General features: G+C 52.8%; 2 protein-coding genes across 2 annotated transcripts; one reads left to right on the top strand and one right to left on the bottom strand.

The window, feature by feature from the left end:
• Window positions 1-303: 303 nt before the first annotated feature.
• TGME49_227350 (hypothetical protein) lies at window positions 304-12,533 on the bottom strand (the record flags this gene model as incomplete). Its single annotated transcript, XM_018780170.1, has 10 exons — window positions 304-568; window positions 1,066-1,324; window positions 1,732-1,921; window positions 2,596-2,771; window positions 3,175-3,419; window positions 4,062-4,131; window positions 4,622-4,895; window positions 5,250-8,820; window positions 9,298-9,393; window positions 10,106-12,533. The coding sequence occupies 10 exons, from the start codon at window positions 12,531-12,533 to the stop codon at window positions 408-410; spliced, it is 7,470 nt and encodes a 2,489-aa protein (XP_018636065.1). The 3' UTR covers window positions 304-407.
• Window positions 12,534-14,877: 2,344 nt separating this feature from the next.
• Window positions 14,878-19,717, top strand: RPL3 (ribosomal protein RPL3). The gene is made up of 5 exons (XM_002366338.2): window positions 14,878-15,842; window positions 16,548-16,658; window positions 16,985-17,358; window positions 17,560-17,641; window positions 17,934-19,717. Exons 1-5 carry the CDS (start codon window positions 15,758-15,760, stop codon window positions 18,449-18,451), a joined length of 1,170 nt encoding a protein of 389 aa, XP_002366379.1. The 5' UTR covers window positions 14,878-15,757; the 3' UTR covers window positions 18,452-19,717.
• Window positions 19,718-20,214: the final 497 nt, after the last annotated feature.

The following is a 20,214-nucleotide window of genomic DNA, read 5'->3' as shown; positions in this document are numbered from 1 at the left end:
CCACGGTCTATTTTCACTACCAGTGGTGCGATTCCCGCTCGAACACAAGCTATTGACACTTGTGTCACTGACTCGTGCAAGCGCAAATGACATACGGTGTCCAACGGTGAGCTTGTCCGCATCTGTACAAGTGCACATATTTGCACGTGAGAACAACAAAAAACTCTGTTCATAAGAAAAAATTCACAAAGCGCATAACGCTAACTTTGTTCCACTTTAGAAGATCCGCCGAGCGAAGAAGAGGTGGAACGTCCATCTCAATACAGCACACAAACATCGATGCCAATATCTTGATCCAGAAAACATATATGTCTCAACAAATAGATGTTCAGCTGACACGTCCAGTAATCTTTGAGCGTTTAGCACAGACACTGTATGCCTTAGTGGACAGCCCCAACGCTTGCTTGTCATCCTTGTCGCGAGACGGACGGCAAGAAAGGCTCGAGGTAATAGAGCAACACAGGAGCAACGACAGCTGCAATCGTTGCCGATAAGAAAAGAACGAGGCCGGTCAGCAGACAGAAGGCTCGGAACGCAAAGCTGTGGGCGAATGTTAAGAGAAACACTCCTGCACAAAACAGGACAGAAACCACGCAGATAAGCACAGCCAGTGTAGGTAAAGAGAACGCGATTCACGAAGTTGAGTTACCCGTTTATGGTAATCCGGAACTTTGTTGTGTCCATCAGATCGTTAAGAACTTCAGTTTCCCTCTCTAATGAGACTGTTACCGCACCATGCGAATGGGCTTCGGGATAGGACACACTACGAGAAACGTTACACAACGCGTCCTCTCCTCACATACGTATATACGCATTCATTTTTTCTATACTTATCTAAATGCCTATACATATATATTTTGTGAACAAAGACCTCTAGTGCGCCCGTGCTTGAGTGACAATCCGATACACAGCTATCTGTGCGAACGTGCACTTGGAAAAACCGTAGAGACAAAAAGTTTTATGTAAAACATGAATCTAGAATACTGGTTGTCACCCCAGTGTTTGTGATAATCTTGATGCCTACTAACTGCTTCGTGTCCACACCTAATATTTTCGTCTTCTCACCAAGGAAGCTGGCGGTGGCTGACAATGCGATGCTGGGAAGGCCCTTGCGCGCACACTTCCAGACACGGATCGCAGCTCGGCGGCTAGCGGTCGTGTTTTTGGAGGATGGTAACCTCGATTGTCTTCGCCAGTGTTCCCCGTCCCAGGCAAGCGACGAGACCCGCGAGTCGACGCGATGGTGCTTGTCACCAGTGTGCAGAAAAAGGTAGATAATGTGGGTGCCGTACTCGACCGTGAAGGTGACGCACATGAAAAGAGCCTGCGGCGTACGTGCATCCCACCCGAGACGCCACGCAAACCGAGATGACACACATAGGAGCAAAGGACTGAACGGAAACAGATACCACCGCAAAAAACGGGGGCCCTGCCCGCGCAGCGGTCGCGGAAGAAATCGGTTTGTTTGGTTGCTTCGTTTGCCGCTTTTCCCTCCGCCGCCACTCAACCCTAAATATATATATATATATATATATATATATATATATATATATTGTTAGACACCAAGGCCCGGCGCGCTGGCGTGCGCACTCCGTTCTACATGTGCTCCTTTCCTGCATCACAGTTCCCAACTATCTATCTGTGGCTTCTCACTGCGCCCTGCTCTCTTTTATTTCGACTCCCCAAACTCTCCGCTGTTCTGTTTTTGCAACCGCAAAGCTATGCACTCACGAGCAGAGAAATAACATCGATCGAGGCGCCGAAGACGACCAGGCAGCTTGCCACGATAAGGGATATCGTCAACAGGAGCCCAGCAACCAGCAGGCCTCCAATGGGAGACAGAAGAAAGGCAATGAAGACGCCGAGACCGCATGTGACGATAAGTACCTGCTTGACTACCATACTGTAGATTCGCTCATCGCTGCGTACAAAAAAGCAGACACGCCGGCTATTCTGCTCACATATATGCACACGCGAAGCAACAAGCGGGCATAATATACATATCACTCAATGCACATATTAAGACACATATACATATATATAGACATACACATACCCACATACGAATCATCTTACATGTGCATGTGTATCAGCTCACAGTTATACGTAGCAGACCATGTATATGTATACGAATCGTAACATATATGCAGTTGTATCAGCACGCCTTTATACATGTATGGTCACTGTATGTGTTCTATGTGATACAGGGAGTCAACGCCACTACAATCCAAACGAACTCCACTGCGACGCTGTGCGCTGCCATTCCCGAAAAAGAACTTGTCACTTTTGGAAGAAAGAGTCAACTGAAACAAAGAAAAGCCCACAGGAACGTCATAGCACTCGCATGAGGAAGAAATGTACACACACGAGTAAGAGGCTCTTCATGCTCAGGAACCCTCTTCGAACTCCTTGCAGAAGTACGCACCCGTCACCTTCTCCGTGGCGTTTGTTCCGCAACCACGGGTTTTCCTATGGTTTTTCTCATTCTCTCTTCCGTTTCGGAGACGGCTTTCTCTGCTCTCCTCTTTTCTCTGCTCTCCTCTTGTGTCTTTCGCTTGCGTTTCCTGGCCTTTTCTGGTTTCTTTTTGGCCTCACCGTTCGGCTTCTTCAAACCAATCGGCGTGCACAAAGGCGCCCTCGATTCCGAGTTTCTCTTTCGTCAAAGTCTCCAACTTTCTTTTCGTCTCGACATTTGCGCGAGGATCGTCTGGTCGGTAAAGTCCCATGAGCAGGACTCGACTCGCCTCGATGCGGCTGTCATTCTGTGAAAACTGAGACATACAAAAAGAAGCAGCCGACCGAATCTCTTGTGCATGTTTTTGTCTCTTGAAATCTCTCTTCTTCCTCCTCCTTTCCGCCTCTATGCTTCAGCGTTGTTGCTCCTCCTGCTTCTGTGTCTCTTCCTTGCTGCTTCCCCTTCATGCCCACCTCCGCGTTTTATCCCTGTCTTTTCTTCTTCATTTCCGCCACTGAAGTACGCCACCGGTTTTGTTATCCCAATGTGGGCTACTTCTCCTCTCCCCCCCTCTCACGCTTCCTCATTCGAGTCGTCGGGTCTCGCACGCGCAGCGTCCTCTCGTCCACGCTTGTGCAGCTGGCGATGCCAAAACCCCTTTCACCTACCCACCTTCTCTCTCCGTCCGACAGAACGTGCCGCCACCCTCTGGGTCTTACTCGAATATAGGCCGAATCGTACCGCGGCGGGATGACGTTCTGGAGCCACGGCGCCTTCTCGCCGGCTGTCTTGCTTGTATCGTTCTGACGAAGCGAACTGATGGTGCAGAGAGTATCGTCTCCATCTTTCGTCCACTCGCGGACGCGTGAAGTGAATCTCGCAGCATCAAAAGGAAACGGCTCAGGCTGTGTGGAATCTGGCGGGATGTATGGACACTCGGGAGTGATCATCGGAGGCACATGGCCTGAACACACGAACCAGGAGGACCGGGAAGGAGCGTGCGAGGTGAGGCAGGGGAAAATCAGAAAACAAACGCTTGTACGAGTCCAAACAAGACGGACTCGACACTTGTTTTTCTTAGTTGCACATTGTAGTGTACTCGAACAGCCGCCATAGAGAGACTTCAATTTCTGGATGCACCGAATTAGTATCCTTCTTTTCCACAGACAAGCAAAATCACACAGTCAGTGGATCCATATTCATGATGTACACGTAGCCATACATAGGTAGTTGCGGTGTATGCAGATATAATATACACACATGCATGTAGGCAGCTAGGATGTATACAGACATAGTGTCTATACATGGGTGTGTACGCTCCCGCGCTGTAGACGAAAAAGATATATATATATATATACAAATATACATATACATACTTGTGGGAATGTGAACGAAGCCAGGGAACACAACATCTTCTTTTTGGTGTTTGATGAGCATGAACGAGCCTGGGCAGACCGAAGAGCCGCCGCCCCTTTCTATTAGGCAACTGTCGTGCGACGACACCTGACCTGGCTACTATGGCGTGTGGCCATGCGCCTTTGGACGCGCGGAAGATCACCAAACCGGGAGATCGTTTGCTTTCTCGTTTCATGGAAACGTGGCTTACCAGGCGCAGTTGCAGAACTCGTCCCATTCACGTGCGCCTCCAAGTCGGTAATCCACGAAAGAATCGGACCCTGCCGTGGACGAAGGAAAACGAGGGAAGCCAAGCATGGAAACGACTTTTCCACAGACGCAAATGCGCCGGCAGGGGCACATGACCCTGGAGGTGGATTTTCACTTCTCTCCACGTCTAAAAACATGCGCGTACACAACAGTACGCGAGTACACATACACATATTCTTACGGGTACACAGTATATATATATATATATATATATATATATATACACATATACATATGCACATATGTAGATATATACTCTGAGGTACGCACTCGGGAAAAAAGACCAGTCATGCACGTCTCCACCTGTATAACCCGCATGCACAGGTATTCAAGAATATGGATAAATCTGTATGTGTGTATACCTCCGCGTTTCTGTATATGTATGATGCGTGGTTGCTTGTGTATGTGCACTGGAGTCCGCATGGGAATGCCCTTTTCTTGGCACCGCCCCTGCGTCCTGTGTCCTCCGGCTGAACTGCGAATCCGGCACAAAGTCCTGACCTGCACTTCGTGTAGAGTCTCGAGCTCTTCCAAGAAACTGATGATTTTCCGTCGCTGTCTGACGTCGTGGTATTGCACCTCGTCTTCGCCGGGCAGGTAAAGGTAAAGCTTCGAAGGGAGTCCCGATGGCCAGAAGAACACGACGGCATTGAAGAAGGACAGAAGGGGTGAGTCACGACTCAGGTAGGTCAGGAGGTCAAAGGACGTGCCCAGCTGCCTAGACAGCAGACCGCTTGTCACCGTCAATAAGAAGAACGCGGCCAACACGACGCGACTGAGCAGAGAAGAAACAGTTGTTGCCTCAGTCGTCGGAGGACGGAATGCTCCAAGTGCGTGAGTCGAGTCACCACGCTTCAGGGATCACATGCAGTCCCCACCCATACTGGGGTGTATACGAATCATGTGGACGCTTGTTGGAAAAGGTGAAGCATAGATGCACACGAACAGATGGAGGTACGCTTTTGTAACTGTATGTCGTCACACGCAATGGACGCATTAGACACGCAGTACGGATGAACAGATATGCATGCGTGTATCTCCCTTCTTGGGTATTTCTGATGGTTCGTGTGTGCTGGGCGTCACGTACACACAACCACTTCACGCTTTGGAATTTGGGGGCAACTCTTACCGATTTCTTCTTCTTGTGAAGAAGTCCCACACGCGAAATCCTTTGTTCGCTTTCCGTCTTGGTTTCTTTCGCCGCGGTTCCTCCGCTTGATCCCCCTCTGGCGTGGCGCTGGCTTCTAGATAACGACCCCCGGGCACATTTCGATGTTCCGCGTTACACGAACTTGTCTCTTCTCTTGGTTCGTGTATCGAGTCTGCAAACAGGTCTTCTGGTCTGCCGACGTCTCTCGCTCTGGAGCGTCCGGTTCTCTCACCCTCCCGATATCTCCCTTCATCTTCTCTCCTCGAGTGTACATACACCAGGAGCTCTCCACTCGTGGTGCCGTCGCTTCGCGGAGTTCGGTACTCGCTTCTTTCCTCCTCTTTGCCGCCATTAGAGCCTCTAGGAGTTAAGCACGTTCTCTGAAAACCACGTGATTCTTGTGTGTTTTCTTCTTCTATCATGTGAGCCGGAGAGGCCTCGTGAGAAACACGCCCACTTCCTGAAAACAGCATGTCTCGTCTGTTTTGAATTTTTCTTTCCCTGGTCGCGTGTCCGTCTGGATCTGTGAAAAAGTGTGGCTGCGAGCAGCCCAGGTCCGCCTCCTCATCATCCCTTGCGAGCGCAAAAAAATCATCAGAGTCTTCGCTCAACACTTCTTCTTCTCCTCCTGCGCCCACAACGATCTGTGCCTGTCGCGCGTGCAGCATGGCTTCCCGCTCAATCTCCCGAGCGCTGCCCTCCCCTGGCCGACTTTCTCGGCGATACTCTTCGTCTCTGCCCTTGCCGGTGCTCTCGTCCCACGTCCTCGCGCCTTCTGGGAAAGGCCGCGCCACGACCGTCCCGCTCACAAAGGCCGGTGGAGGCGCGACCCCGGCGGAGACGCAGTCGGAGGCGGCGTCTCTGGAGCTCAAAGGTGTCTCCGGGTGTCCCCCGGGCTTCCCGAGCTCCCTGCCTCGTCCACCGCATCCACAAAGCCGGTAGGAGGCCGGACGCGGAGAGGAGACCGAATTTGGATTTTCGTGGAAATAATCAAATCCGCTTGCGTGGAACGCCGCCTCTCGGCGAGACGCGGAACTCGTAGAAAACACAAGGGTGGTGTCGACATGCAGAGGGCGACTCTTGAAAGCGATAGAGACACCTTCAGGCTGGGGCGGGGGCATTCCTTCGGGTCCAAGAGGAGACAGGTCTGCATCGATGGGACAGATGGATTCTCTTGGGCCGTCGCTGCAGCACGGTTCACGAAACAGCGTGTCCTGTCTGTCTCCAACACTTTTGTCGCTGTCGCCAACGGCATGGGAGTCCAAACCACACTCACTCCTACCTCCCCTCGCATGCCGCACTGTCCCAGCAACGAAATGCGCCGTGTCTGCACTTTCACCTGTAATCTGTGTCGACCGCCCAATCGACAAACAGCATGACTGTTCTCTCTCCTCTGCCTCTGCTGCGGTCGCTGCACTCGGCATCGCCTGTCTGTCTCCACGGGCTCGTCGCCCTTCTTCTCCATCTTCCGCGTCTCGCCCCCAGGCGCCCTCGCGAGCCTCGCCTTTTTCAACGCCTCGGCCTCGTCCCTCCCCACTTCCCTCGCGAGCGTCCAGCGGTCTGGGCACAGCCGGCGGGAGTGTCCGTACACCTGAGAAAGACTCGGGAGTGCCCACAGCTAGCGAGGGCTGTTCGAGTCGCACGAGAAGGGGACAGAAGAAGAAGATATGGAAGAAGAACAGCGCGACGACGGCGGAGGCGGCTGCCTGCGAGAAGAAGGCGACAGCAGGCAAGTCGATCGTCGAAGTGAGGAGGAGCGCGGCGACGCACGTGAGAGAGGTGAGGAGAAGTCCAGAGAACGAGGCCGCGATGACTCGTCGCAACATGCGGAGTCTGCTGTCGCTGCGCAGCACCAGCTGCTGCCAAGGCGTTCTGCTGGTCGCATGCAGTGCATGTATTCGAAAGTGCGAAGTCCCTGACCCCCGTTCGAGCCTGCCAGTCTCTTGGACGCACCCGTCCTCGCGAGCGCCAGAAGGACACGAACGACGCCGTGCCTCGTTCCGAACAAACGCAGGAAAACTGGTCGGAAACGCCGCTGACGGAAGCTGCAGCGGCAGCGACATCCGCGCCACCAGCGACGCCCGGGGTCCCTCGACTCCGGCGTAAGTACACCCGGGATTCCGCGAGGTTGGAAAGAGGGGCGAAGCGCAGGGGTGGGGCGATTCGTCTCCAGCTGTTTCAAACCGCACAACATCCCTCGCAGATTCTCCCAAAAACTCTTCGGTGCCGTGGAACTTCCCTTGGTCAGGCATCCAGTCACTCACTAGCTCTTCTTCGTGGTGTCTCGGAGACACGCAGAAGCCACGAGACTCAAAGACCTGGCGCTGCAGAGGCCGCTGAAACCTCTGAGATCTCTGAAGTTTCTGATGGGCGAGCGAGTGTTGGTCGCTTGCGTCACGTTTCTTCGTCTCCCGCTCGCGGGCGCGCCGCAGCTGCAGAAGCGTCGAGAGAGAGAACTGCGAGACGAAGCCCAGCAGCAGGTGCAGCACGAGAGGCGCGAGCGGCGTGACAGGCAAGCGCCAGAGCAGGTGGGCGAGACAGAAGCCGCCCGCGACGGAAAACAGAGTCACCACATGCGCGCCGAGAGTTAGCCACAGACAGACCCGAAGCGAAAGTCGTCCCAGAAGACCAAACACGAGAAGCAGAAACAGAGACACGAGCCCAAACGTGTACAACAACAAAGGCGTCTCCCGCGCCACTGTAAAGACACTCTCGCGAGAAGCCACTTGAGAATTGAAGGCGTGCACCGACCACGGAACGCCAGACTCACCCGCGGTAAAGCGGGAAGAAGACGACCCACCCTCAAACGAAGAAGTAGAGGCAAAAGAAGTGGATGACGCAAGTGACGGCATGAATTGAGATAGAAGTGAGATAAGCCCAGTGTCTCCGTTCGAATCACTGCTTCGCCCGTTCCTCGCCGTCCGTCTCTGGGAGGCTTCTCGCAGATCTGTGGGATCCGCCTCCGCTTCGGATCCACTCTCTTCGCGCTGCTTTGCTTTCTGGAACAGACCCACAGTTTGTTTCTCTCGCCTGCGTTCTTCCCGCGTCTTCCGCACACTGACGGCCCAGCTGGATGCCGCAGATTCCCAAGCGTCAAAGTCGGCGGCGTCGCCTCGGGAGCTGTCGAGTTCGTAGACGAACAAAAGCGCATCGGCTGATGCCAAACGAAAGTCGAAAGGAGTCCTGACTTTCCTATGACTTCCACCATCTCTCTGGCGCGCATGAACGTTGGCCGGTGCCTCTACTGTCCGCTTCCTGTCTCCTTGCGCACTCGCCATCCGTCTGTCTACAGCCAGGCCCTTCGTGTCACCTCCTCTGTCGGTGTGGGGTGTCTCGGTCCCCTCTTGGGTTCTCGTTTTCTCCGAGGTATCTCCTTCGTTTTCTCGTCTGGTGTCTCCGTTTGACACGGGGGGTCTTCCGTCCTTGACTGCCTCCTTGCGATTCCTCTTGAGCAGAGGAGAATCGTAGACCAGGCTCACCGGTGTGTAGAAGGACGAGGGGACATACGCTGCCGCATAATGCATCAACGTCACGTTCCCTGTCTGGGCACCTAAGTTACAAATACACGAAAGCAATGACGAGATGTGCCACGCAGTTAGACACGAGACAAGATCACCTTTTCCGCATCGCGAAATACACAAAATACACACATACATACATGTGTACAGGCACGTACATATACATGGACATACGTATATATATATATATATATGTACATATATGTGTGTATATATATGAATGCATATATATATATATATATATATATGTACAAAGATACCATTACATGCATGCATGTACCAAAATAAGTAAGTGAAGTTATGTGTTGGCGGGCGAGCTTGTATAGGTGTGCATCTGCAATGTGTACATAGTCCAGAATTTCGTCTCCTCTTTTTTGAAGACTGTTGGTTTCTTGCTTTTCTGTGGAGATTAGAGAGCAGGCTGAGGAGCCGCCCGACTCTACGCGAAAGGTGAGTGCAACAGTGAGACAGCACTTGCAGGGATTTGAAAGCTGTTTAGAACGACTGACCATCGAATGCATCTTCAAACGCTTCGACCGAGTCCAGAGGCACCCCGGCGGCGACTTCGTAAATACCAAAGAGTCCGACGGCGACGCACGGAGAGCCTGCGATGCGTAGGAAAACATTCACAGTTGGTGGAAGCATAAGCCCCGAATCGGCTCGGCACTGCAGTGTATGTACACCGGGGCCCTCTGCTTTTTAGGCATGCTCTGGGAGTACGTGCGGAGCGTATGTTGACCGTTATTATCCTCACCACCCGATTTGCCATGAGGTGGCGGAACCAGGAGAGCGTTTCCGCGCCAGAACACAATATTGGATTCGCCCTTCTGCGCGGTCGAGCTCGTCCCCTTGTGCGTCGCTTATCGTGTGACCTCTCCCCGGCTTTGCAGATACCGCAAGAGTTTCGTTCGTCTGAAACATGAAACGTTCAACTCTCAAAAGTCTTCGCCTTCCGCTGCCACTTTTGGAAGGCTTGTCACTCTCTTCCAATAATGGTTGTGATCTTCTCTCCAATATTCTCTGAGTGCACTATCAGCTTATCTCGCCACCCCATGCCTCTGTCGCCTCTCCAAGATCTGCCTCCCTCGCCTCTCTCCTTCCGCCGCTACCATGCCTGTGTTCTTGTGTACGCAAATATGCACACAAATGTATATATGTGTGTATGTGCATATACATATGTCGAGTCGTGTATGTCGCGATATACGGGCATCTATCCATGCGTTTAGTGGAGTTTTACGTCGTTTGTTCCTCTCTTTTGCATCTGGTCGTTATCCCTTTCTCGGATGCATTTTCTGTGGCTAAAAAGAGAATGCGGACCGGCGGCAGTGGTGGCAGTCGGCGTGGAGGCGCAGAGGTCGCGCCAGGTCTTGTTTCGGGCCTTCACCTCGTCTTGAAAAGCTTTCTGGGAAGCCCAGATCTCCCGCAAAACCTCGCGAGACAAAAGGCCCTCAGTCGGCACAGGTCTAGGCGCCAACTCAGAAACAGACGCAGACGAAAGAGAACACGGAGAAGAAGCAGAGGAAGAAGAAGGAGGAAATGACGGAGACGCAGAATGGTGGAGTTGGTTGAAGAGCTCCTTTCCCGAGGACAGGGAAGAATTGCTAGCAGGCGGAGCACGAAGGTCAGCCCCACTTGAAAATGCTTCTCCGTCCTCTCCTGACTCAAAAGAGAAGACAACAGGTTCGCCCGACAAACGCCGCCTTCTTGCCTCTTGTGTATGTACAGCGAGGGCCTGCTGCCTCCGCGGTGGCGTTGGGAAAGAGGGCGTAGCTCTCGCTGCTGTGTCGTCGTTGCTCCCCGCCTCCTCCCCAGCTCCGGCTAGTGTCCGCGAGTCAGATATGTCGACAGGTGTCTCCGTGTTCGGAGGAGAAAGCGGATAAGCCACAGAAGACACGTCGGGGGCCACCTCTGGTAGAGACGCGTTCACTGCTCCTTCTGTGCCCCTGCCACGCTGGCCCGATCCACTCATCGCATTCTGAGACTCGCCGACGAGAGACCATGAGGCAGATTCACTATCACGTCTCCTCTCTCTGCGACTAGCGACATCAGTGGCTTTCCCTGTCTCGACAACAACCTTTCTCGTCCTTCTGGAAACCGGGAGAGAAGTCCCCTGCCTCACGTCCTCGCGGGTTCCAGCATCCTCTTCGTCTCTCGCTTTCTCGAGTCTCCCCCCGATCTCAGCTCTCTCCTCTCGGCGTCTGTGCATTGCCTCTTCATTCACATAAAGCAGAGTCGTCAAGCGTCGGTCCTCTCCAAACAGTTGTTTCATCTTCTCGCCTTTCTGTCGAGCCTCCCCTGTCTGCGGGAGAAAAAGAGAGGCGCCTGCGACATACCGGACCTGCAGCGCCTCTGCTAGCCACTCCAAGACACGACGTCCCCACGAGTCTCCGCTAGCTGGTCCGCCAGTGTCTCTGCAGCTAGCCGGTGTCCTTATGTCTCCGCAGCAGCCAGGCTCTGCGGCGTCTACGCTCAGAGCGCTAGCTTGGGCTTCCCTGTCTACGCCACCAGAGGCGGCAGGAGAGACACCCTGAGCTGGAAAGACAGAGGGAAGAGAGGAGGTGACAGCGGAGGAAGGAAGCGGGGTGGTTGTGTTGACAAGTCGAACATCCGGTTCAGCTGTTCCTGTATTGTCTGAAGACGCCCATGGAGGAAAGAGCTGCAACGCGCCAAGAGACGAAGACGGAGAAAAGAATGCAGCAAGGAGGTTCGCATGACCGCCAGAGTCGTGAGAAGAAGAAGCAGAAGAAGGACGCAGGGAAGCGGCAGGGGAGAGAGGCGCGAGAGTCGTTCCAGAGCCTGAGAGACTAGATGAGGCGTCTGACAGGGGTAACGCAGTCTCTGTTACAAGAGCGTTTTGTGTGTGGAGTGCTTCGGGAAGGACCGAGTGAGGCGCGGATTGGTCAGCAGCATCTTGACGAGAACCTGTCTCCGACAGCAACCGATCGACACCGCCGAGTCGCCCAACGTGGCCTGGAAGCGCGGTGGTGTTCCCCTCAAAGAACACCGACAGCGAAGATGGTGTTGTCGCGGACGCGCAACCAGCTTTTTCCAGGTCTACGCGGAGCGTCTCGTTGGGGTCGAGGTACGGCACTCCGAACGAGATTCCTGCAGACACAAGAGTGAGGAGAAAAAGAAGAACTCCGCAAACCCCGGCGCGCTTGAGGAAGAAGTCAGGGTGTTCAACGATGTAAAAGGCGACGCGGTCGCCGAGACGGGACAGCCACACATTCAGGCGTCGCGACGGCCAGGCGCACTCTGAGTGGGTCTTCAAGGTGCAGAAGAAGACGCGTCTTCGAATGCGCTTCAGACAGCTGCAGAAACCGCGAAGCGGAGAGGGAAAAGGAGAAGAAGACGACGGATGTGACGCATTCCCACCGAGAGTGGACATCCGAGGAGACGCGAGCTGCGGGCGAGTCCAGACGACCGAAGAAAAGTCCAAGTCGCTCCAGTTTCCACACGACGCAACATACGAGCTTCGCGGTTGCTGAGATGTATGTACACCCGAGGCGTCCGCCTGGGTGGGGCCTCGGGCTGGGGATGCGCTCGGCACTGCTGTCTGCTGAGAAAAGAGGCATGCGTCGCTTTGCTCCGCAGGTAGTGAACGATAGAAGCGCCTCATAACACTGCTGTCTGCAGCTCTTCTTTCCTGTGGAGACGGAGAAGCGAAAGCAGCCTGGCGAGAGTGACCTCGAATCCCTGAAGAGTCGCTACCTCCGACACCGTCGGCGTCGGATGCGGCGGCCATCCTGGCGACCAAGCGAGCACATGAGACACGGCAGAGAGACGGGGAAGAAGGGGAAAATCAGAGAAATCCGAAGAGGGGAGGACGAGATATTTCACAAGATGTACGCAGAGTTCGCAAAGAACAAAACTGAAGACACAAACAGAGGCTTTCTTCTTTCCTCAGTCTCTTTGACAGTGCTCCAGCTGTGTGGCAACAAGGTACGTGTGGTCAGACCGAGCGAAGGAACTGATACAAAACTGGAGGATTTCTCGCATCTTTCTCAAGGTGAGAAATTCGAAATTGAGCGGGTGAGATGCTGAAAAATTCTTTCTTCTCAACTGGTCGAGATTCCTCAAAATTGTGCAGGAAGGCCAACGGTGTCTCCACATCTCAGCGCTGGTGTGTGGCTGCCGACTTGCTCACCACCAAGGGCCAAAGCGAGAGACCTACGAGGAGGAGAAATAGCGTCCAGGTTTTTTCTTTGGCTTAGCAACGAAGGCAAAATACGCCTTGATTGTCTAGAAAAACCTGTCGTTTCTTGGCACTGCACTTTCCAGCCTTTATAGGTGCTCGCAGAGAGACAGGGAGACGAGACAGTTGAGACCCGTGTGTGTGGATCCGAGCGTTCAGCGCGAAGTGTTTTAACAGTTTTTCCTCTTTTTTCTCCCAACAATTGCACGGAGGATAAGTCAACTCTCTTGAAATATAGAGTCCATGGAAGACCTAAAATTCGCAGGGGCCATGCGGTACATTTAGGATGACAGCTGAAGCTAGTGCCGCTCTAAACGGATTTTGAAACAGCTTCCTCGGTTTCTAAAACCGACTTTTTTCTCCGAAGTCTAACCTACGCGTTCGACTACCCATCCAAATTTTGAAGGGCTTTGTTAGCGAATCGGGTGTTTCCTTTCTCTGCAAGCTCCATGATAAAGAAGGGTTTAAAGACGCAAAGTCACCTGCTCTTTCCTCGTGTGGCTTTAGGATATTTGGAACCCGGAGATACCGGTGGAACAGCGCATGGCTTTGCAACCTTCCCTCCACTCGATTCAAGAGCAGATTTGGAGAGCTTGTCTCTCCTTCCAAACAGCAAGGATTGTTATTCTCATTCAACTTTCCAAGCTCGCCTATCTCTGCGTTCTTTCCAAGTTGTCGGTCGGAGCGAGCACCTGGTCTTGGTGGAGAGTGAGGCACATACGGAAAAAAGGGAACAGCAGCGTTCAATCATCTGTCCTCGAAGACTTTACGGCCAACAGAAATAGGTATCTTTACCCGATTCACAATGCACTATTTCCTCGTTAAATCCCGGAACTGTTGTGGGGAACGGTGAAAGGTGGGACTGCTACCTACCGAGTCACAGCATAGCGAATACGGAGGAAAAACAAAACCGGAGACGTCTGCCCGGCAAAAAATCAAACATCGCAAACCATCGAGAAGAAGGATGTTTGCGGCTAAGCAAACAATATGTCTCGGATAGTTATTTAATGCGGAATGCCCACTATTCAGCAAAGGCAACAATTTCTCCCTGCTGCTGACTCAACATTTCGAGTGAACTGTCCAGGAAGTATCGCCGCCCATATCTGTGTCCACACAAAAAGACATCTATCTATAATATGGAGAGATGTGCGGGTTGTCTTCTGTGGGCCATTTACAGCTGCTAGAACACGAAGAGTCGGCATCTCGTGTGGGGAAAAGAAGGAATTTCACGATTCGCCGAGACACAACGCAAAGTGAATTCCGTTTTTTCTTGCAGTGGATCGATCCTGGGTCAGCCCCATGGCAGGTACAGAGAGTCAGAGCAACCACTACCATTTGCGGAGATGCTTTTGCGATTTTTCCTCATTGTTGCGACGAACGGTATCTTAAACGCGTGGAAATTGTCAGTGAACGCGGTCGTTAAGCCGGGGTGTATCTTCGCGGCAGACGATCCAGAGAAGGAAGTGTTCGGTGTAGGATAACGAACTTTTGAAATACAAAGCAGCACCCCAGAAGTCCCCTGCCCTCACAGAAGCGATATTTCCCGTCTTCGTTCGTGAAAGAACTGCATGAACCAAGGAAATGGAACATGTGTACCGCTTGTTCTCCCGGAAGTTCTGCAAACTTTGGACAAGTAAGGGTTCTGTGTGGTTAAAACGTTTCTACATATGCGGAAACGACAAAAAGCACCTTTCGCCCGTATCGACAAGCATAGGTAGTAAAATACAGGTTTCTGTTATCTGTATATAGGGGATTTGGCATTCGTCGCTTGACACACCATCGGTTTCAAAGGTGCTGGGCAGGTAGAAAGAGAGGAAGAGGGACAAAAGGGGGAAGCAGATCCCTGAGGGGCTTTTCTCTTTTGTTTTGAAGTGCCAAGGAGAGTGTCTTGCATGATTGGCTGTGCCTCAGTTCCCAACACTCCTAGGATGAAGCGTTTGGCAAGTGTCAAAGAACCAAAAATTAAAGAGAATCAACTCGTTTCTCTCTCCACGCATGTGACTGCCCGCACTTCCCTGTGTTTTCCCTAAAAGGCGAGAAATCTTGCATTAGGTCGCAACGCGGCAGAGGCGTCGGTTTCGTCCTGCCTCCCAGCGGTGTCTTTGTTCCAAAGGATCTGTGCAAAACTCCCTGTTCGGGTTACGTCAACCAATTTCTTTCCCTTGGTCTCCGAACAGAAGGCAATTCGACTGCCTCTCCTCCTGTTACATCAAAGTGGAAAATTAATGTCCTTCCTCCCTGGGAGCACATACTCCATAGGTGGGAGGTGTGAGTTGGGCCGCTCTCCCAATCGCATTTTTGCTTGGGGAAAGGATGATATTTCTGGTCACCACTTAACACAGCTTCATGTGTTGCGTTCGTTCCTAATGCTACCAGCATCGGCAAACTTCCCCAGTCCCTCCTGCGTTTTTCGAGATGCAAGTTGGTGTTGTTGTAACAGCGCCTTTTTGGGGTTCCAGCTGCAAGATCAGGGTCTGCGATTGAGGCAAACAGGTGTTTAGCCTACGCTTGTTCTATCGTCAACTTTGTGTTCCGAATAAGAGCCGACGCTGAGTGGGGTTTGGCCATAACCCGTCGCGGTGTAGGGTCCTGCAGACGTGGGGGGACCGCGCATGCAGACGCCGCGAAACGAAAATTGCGGGGTGATCGTGGATCCCGTGATTTTTCCTCTCCGCACGACCGCCTCGACGGACTTTTTCAGAACATTCTTCTGAAAGAGGGAGGGGCTGGACTCTACAGAACCTCAAGTTCTTGGTTTTTTCTGGGTAAAAAAGATGTCCCACCGGAAGTTTGAGCGCCCTCGCCACGGCTCCCTGGGTTTCCTGCCCAGGAAGCGATGCAAGCGTCATAGAGGAAAAGGTGAGAGTCGCGTTCCCGAGGAAGAATGGAGAGACCGATGTCCACAATTCTCCTCGCAGGGGGAACGTATATAGTTCCTAACTCTTGTTGTAACTTGGTCTGTCTGTTTTCTTCAATTCTACTGGCTCCGGTGTGTACGCGAAAGCGCCACGTACCCCGCGTGGGGCCTTTGTTCGCCGGTTTCGTACGTGGCACTTCCTCCAAATTTTCATGGAGAATTGTGGCCGAAAGGCCCTGATTTCCTGAAGCAAACTCACCTAAGGGTGATCAATCATTCGTCCGTCTCCATTCCGTTTTGACGCCTTCGTTTTTTTGCGATGATTCCGCACGTGCCTACTGTGCGTGATAACCGCGACCGCATGGGTTCCAACGGAGGCGACTGCCACAGGGGTTACGGAGGGGTGAAGGTATTCTTTTTCGCCTTTGTTGTTCAAGTTCCGGTGTCTTATTCAGTGCTTTTCACTGACCTTTCTGGTTTCCTTTTAAAGATCTTCCTGCAGAAGCGCCAACTCCACCCCATCATATCAAACCCAGCCCCGCCGTCGATCCGCATCGGCGGCAAGCTTGCAAGTGTGTGTTGAGGCCACGTGGCGTTTCTATGCGAAAAGTTCGGGTTCCAAGTGGTGGCCTTTTTTTTATGTGTTTTATGTTTATCTGGTGCATTGTTTGTGACGTTGTTTTTGCTTTTTTCCCTGCTTGCTGCAGTAAAGGCCTTCCCTAAGGATGACCCGTCCAAGCCCCCCCACCTCACAGCCTTCATGGGCTATAAGGCTGGCATGACCCACGTCGTCCGCGAGCTCGACAAACCCGGCTCAAGTGAGTTTGCCGGAAACGTTTCCGATTTCCTTTATCGAGTCCTCTCTTTTATCCGATTGTTCAAGTGTCCTTCGCCGTCATGAACACCCTCAGGAAGCGACTGTGTGGCGAAGATAACCAGACACGTGTCCCAGTGTGACTCCTGCCACCACAGATACGTTTCACGTTTTCTGTGTCTGCGTCCCCGTTATAACGCCGCTCTTCCCAGTATACGTATGTGCGTCTTCCTCTCTAGTGCATGCACATGGAGATCTGACTGCCTAGGTTGTTGGTACTCTCTTCCATTGCATTTCTTTCGTGCCACGCAATTGCGGTTTTGTTTGCAGAGCTCCACAAGAAGGAGATCGTCGAGGCCGTGACTGTCGTGGACACGCCGCCCATGGTTTGCGTCGGTGTCGTTGGCTACATCGAGACGCCGCGTGGCCTGCGTGCGCTCGTCACTGTCTGGGCAGGACACTTGTCAGATGAGTGCAAGCGCCGCTTCTACAAGAACTGGTACAAAAGCAAGAGAAAGGCGTTCACCAAATACGCCAAACGCTACGGAGACAACAACAAGATGGAGGCGGAGCTGACCCGCATGAAGAACTACTGCTCGGTCATTCGTGCCATCTGCCACACCCAGCCGTCCAAGACCCCCATAGGCTCCAAGAAGGCCCACGTTATGGAGATCCAGGTCAATGGAGGATCCATTGCGGAGAAAGTAAGCGACAGTCGGTTTTGACAGGAGCAGATTCTCAAGGTGGGCATGTTTTTCAGTACGGGCTTTTAGGGTGCACGCAAGTGCAGCGCTTGACGGTAGTCGTCCATGTGCTTTTTCTTGGATGGTGTATCTTTTTCAGTCACGTCTGTATTATTTCTGTGCGTCAACGGATAGTTCGGCTCTGCGTCTGCGGTTCCCCAGGTTGACTTCTGCACAAAGATGTTCGAGACAGCCGTGCCCGTCAAGGCCGTCTTCACTGAGGGCGAGATGATCGACGTTATTGGTAAGCTATGTCGATTGTTGTCTCCAGGATCCTCGGGCAGTCGGCGAACAAACAGGCATTTCTCTATCCATTTGGGGGATGGAGATGTCGGGTGTCGGGGCATAGTTTTTAGCTTGCTCGCTTTGTCTTTCTGATATGTGCACGCAAGTCCCCCTGTGTGCAACCCCGCAAAGGCGCTTCGCCTTTCAGGTTTTGTCCTTCGAATTGATACGGAAGGGTCCAAGTGTCTCCCTGTTTTATTGCCATTTTCATTCACCTGGCGAGCTTGGTATCTGTCCCTGTTTCCCTGCAGGTGTCACTAAGGGTCACGGAGTGAAGGGTGTCGTGTCTCGTTGGGGTGTGACGCGTCTGCCGCGCAAGACCCATCGTGGTCTTCGCAAGATCGCGTGTATCGGAGCGTGGCATCCGGCGCGTGTCCAGTTCCAAGTGCCGCGTCACGGTCAGAAGGGTTACTTCCACCGCACGGAGATGAACAAGAAGGTGTACCGCGTCGGCAACGGAGCAGACCCGCGGAATGCAACCACGGAGTCGGATCTCACGGAGAAGCGCATTACGCCCATGGGCGGCTTCCCGCACTACGGCACGGTCAACAACGACTTTTTGCTCCTCAAGGGCTGCATCGTCGGCTGCAAGAAGCGCCCGATCACGTTCAGAAAGACCCTGGTCCCGCGCACGACACGTCGGGCGCTCGAGCCGGTCAACCTCAAGTTCATCGACACCTCCGCCAAGTGGGGCCACGGCCGCTTCCAGACTTCGGAGGAGAAGGCCAAGTTCTACGGTCCGCTCAAGAGCCGTGCCGCCGCCATGTAAGCGTTTCTTGGTGGAAATGTGGGCTGGGATATGTGCGCGGCATTTCGCTTCTCGGAGCGCCGTTCTGGTGCCGCTTTGCGGCTGCAGGGGGCGTTCGGTTGGGTGGCTGACTGCTGGACCGCCTAGCGACATGCGGGGGGAGCGTGGCTCTGCGTCGTGGACATATGAGTGATTGGGGAGAGAAGGACGGAGCTCACAGCCGCGGCTCTGACTCCCCTGTTCTGTGTCACGAAAAGAACTACAGAGGTTTTGGTGGAGTGGAAATGAAGACTCTGGTGGACAACACACTGAGACTTCTGCGAGTGCTCACCAGCGCGACGCACTTCCGTAGGCGCCTACGGGAATTGCATGTCTGCACAAACTCCCGAAACTTCGATCCAACCTGTGCTGATAGGTCGGCCCTGTCTCACCGCACAAAAATCTGCGTATACGCATGAGGAATATTTTTTTCACGTTGCTTCATTAATAGGAACAGACAGCAGTCTTCACGTTGATAGATTATTTAGCGTGGTTTGGGATTCAACAAGTCACGTATACGGCTCCGCTTTTGCATGAACGCGTGTTGTGATATCAGTGCATCTTTATGTCCGTTACCGTTTATGAGACTGATCTGTATACGTTGTGTTGGCGGTGTGATGGTGGTATTGTTGGAAGACGCTCGCATGTGATGAAACCACAGATAAAAGAGCTCTCCGAACAACTTGTGTGGAGACAACTCTAACATGCACTACCATCTGAGGGCGAGCTTCCTTCAGTGTGTTGGTCGTGAAGATCACTAGAAAACAGTTCCCCTGGTTTAGCGGCTGTTTGTTCACATGTTTCTCATGGACACCGTTTGTGGCGTTGCCGTGTTTCGGTTTGTTTACTAGTGTGTGTGTTCCATTGTGTGGCGTGCGTCTCCCACGTTATTCATGGTGTGGTGCCCATTAGTAGAGGTGAGAAACGCGGCCAGCTGTCACGGTCTTCGTTTCCTTCCGTATCCTTCCGTGATGATACCACCCAGCTCGCCGACTATCGTTGACGAGAACTAGTAACCGACACAAACTTGGCTGATTGGAAGGATGACTGATATCACCAAAGCCGCCTCTGCTGCTTATGTGGTGTCTGGTAGTGCGTAAAATGTGAACCGCTGGACACCAAATTTATCCTGTCAAATCAGCTTAGTCATGGGAACGTCCAATGCATGCACGCCGTGTTCTCAATGTCCAGTATCCATATAACTTGCATTTGGACGCTGGGCTCTTCAATCGCTCTTCGCCGGTCAAGCCGGTCTCAGCCTGCGAAGACCCATCTGCCGCCCTCGAGCACCACAACTCATGTCACGGAAGATGGCATTGAGTCTCATGGTGTGTAGCCGAAAACGGCAGCGTCCCAGATCAGTTGGATCTGGTCGAGTTGAACCGCTTCGGCGCTGCTCCTGGATACAGTCTTCCATATTCCTAGTCTCGGGGGAGTGGACTCGTCGAGGGATCCGTTTCTCTCGAGGATCGACTCACGCTTGTGGGGGTGACCCTGAGAAAAACCATGGAAGTATCAGTTCGATTTCTTTTCATCATTGTGAAGATGGAAGCGGATTTGGTGTTTCGCCGCGGTTGGTGTGCGTTTGAGCGAGAAGTGGTTATGGGAGCCACGAAGAAACCCATTGTACCGCGCGACAACCTCTGTATTGTTTGCTACTATCTGTCACTGGAGGGACACGACTGTAGCTTAGATAATAGGCAGGTTAGGCTATAAGGTTTACACTTTCGCCAATAAATTATGTC

This window comes from Toxoplasma gondii, chromosome X (genome assembly GCF_000006565.2).
Source record: "Toxoplasma gondii ME49 chromosome X, whole genome shotgun sequence".
NCBI lineage: Eukaryota > Apicomplexa > Conoidasida > Eucoccidiorida > Sarcocystidae > Toxoplasma > Toxoplasma gondii.
This window is presented reverse-complemented; position numbering and strand designations above follow the sequence as displayed.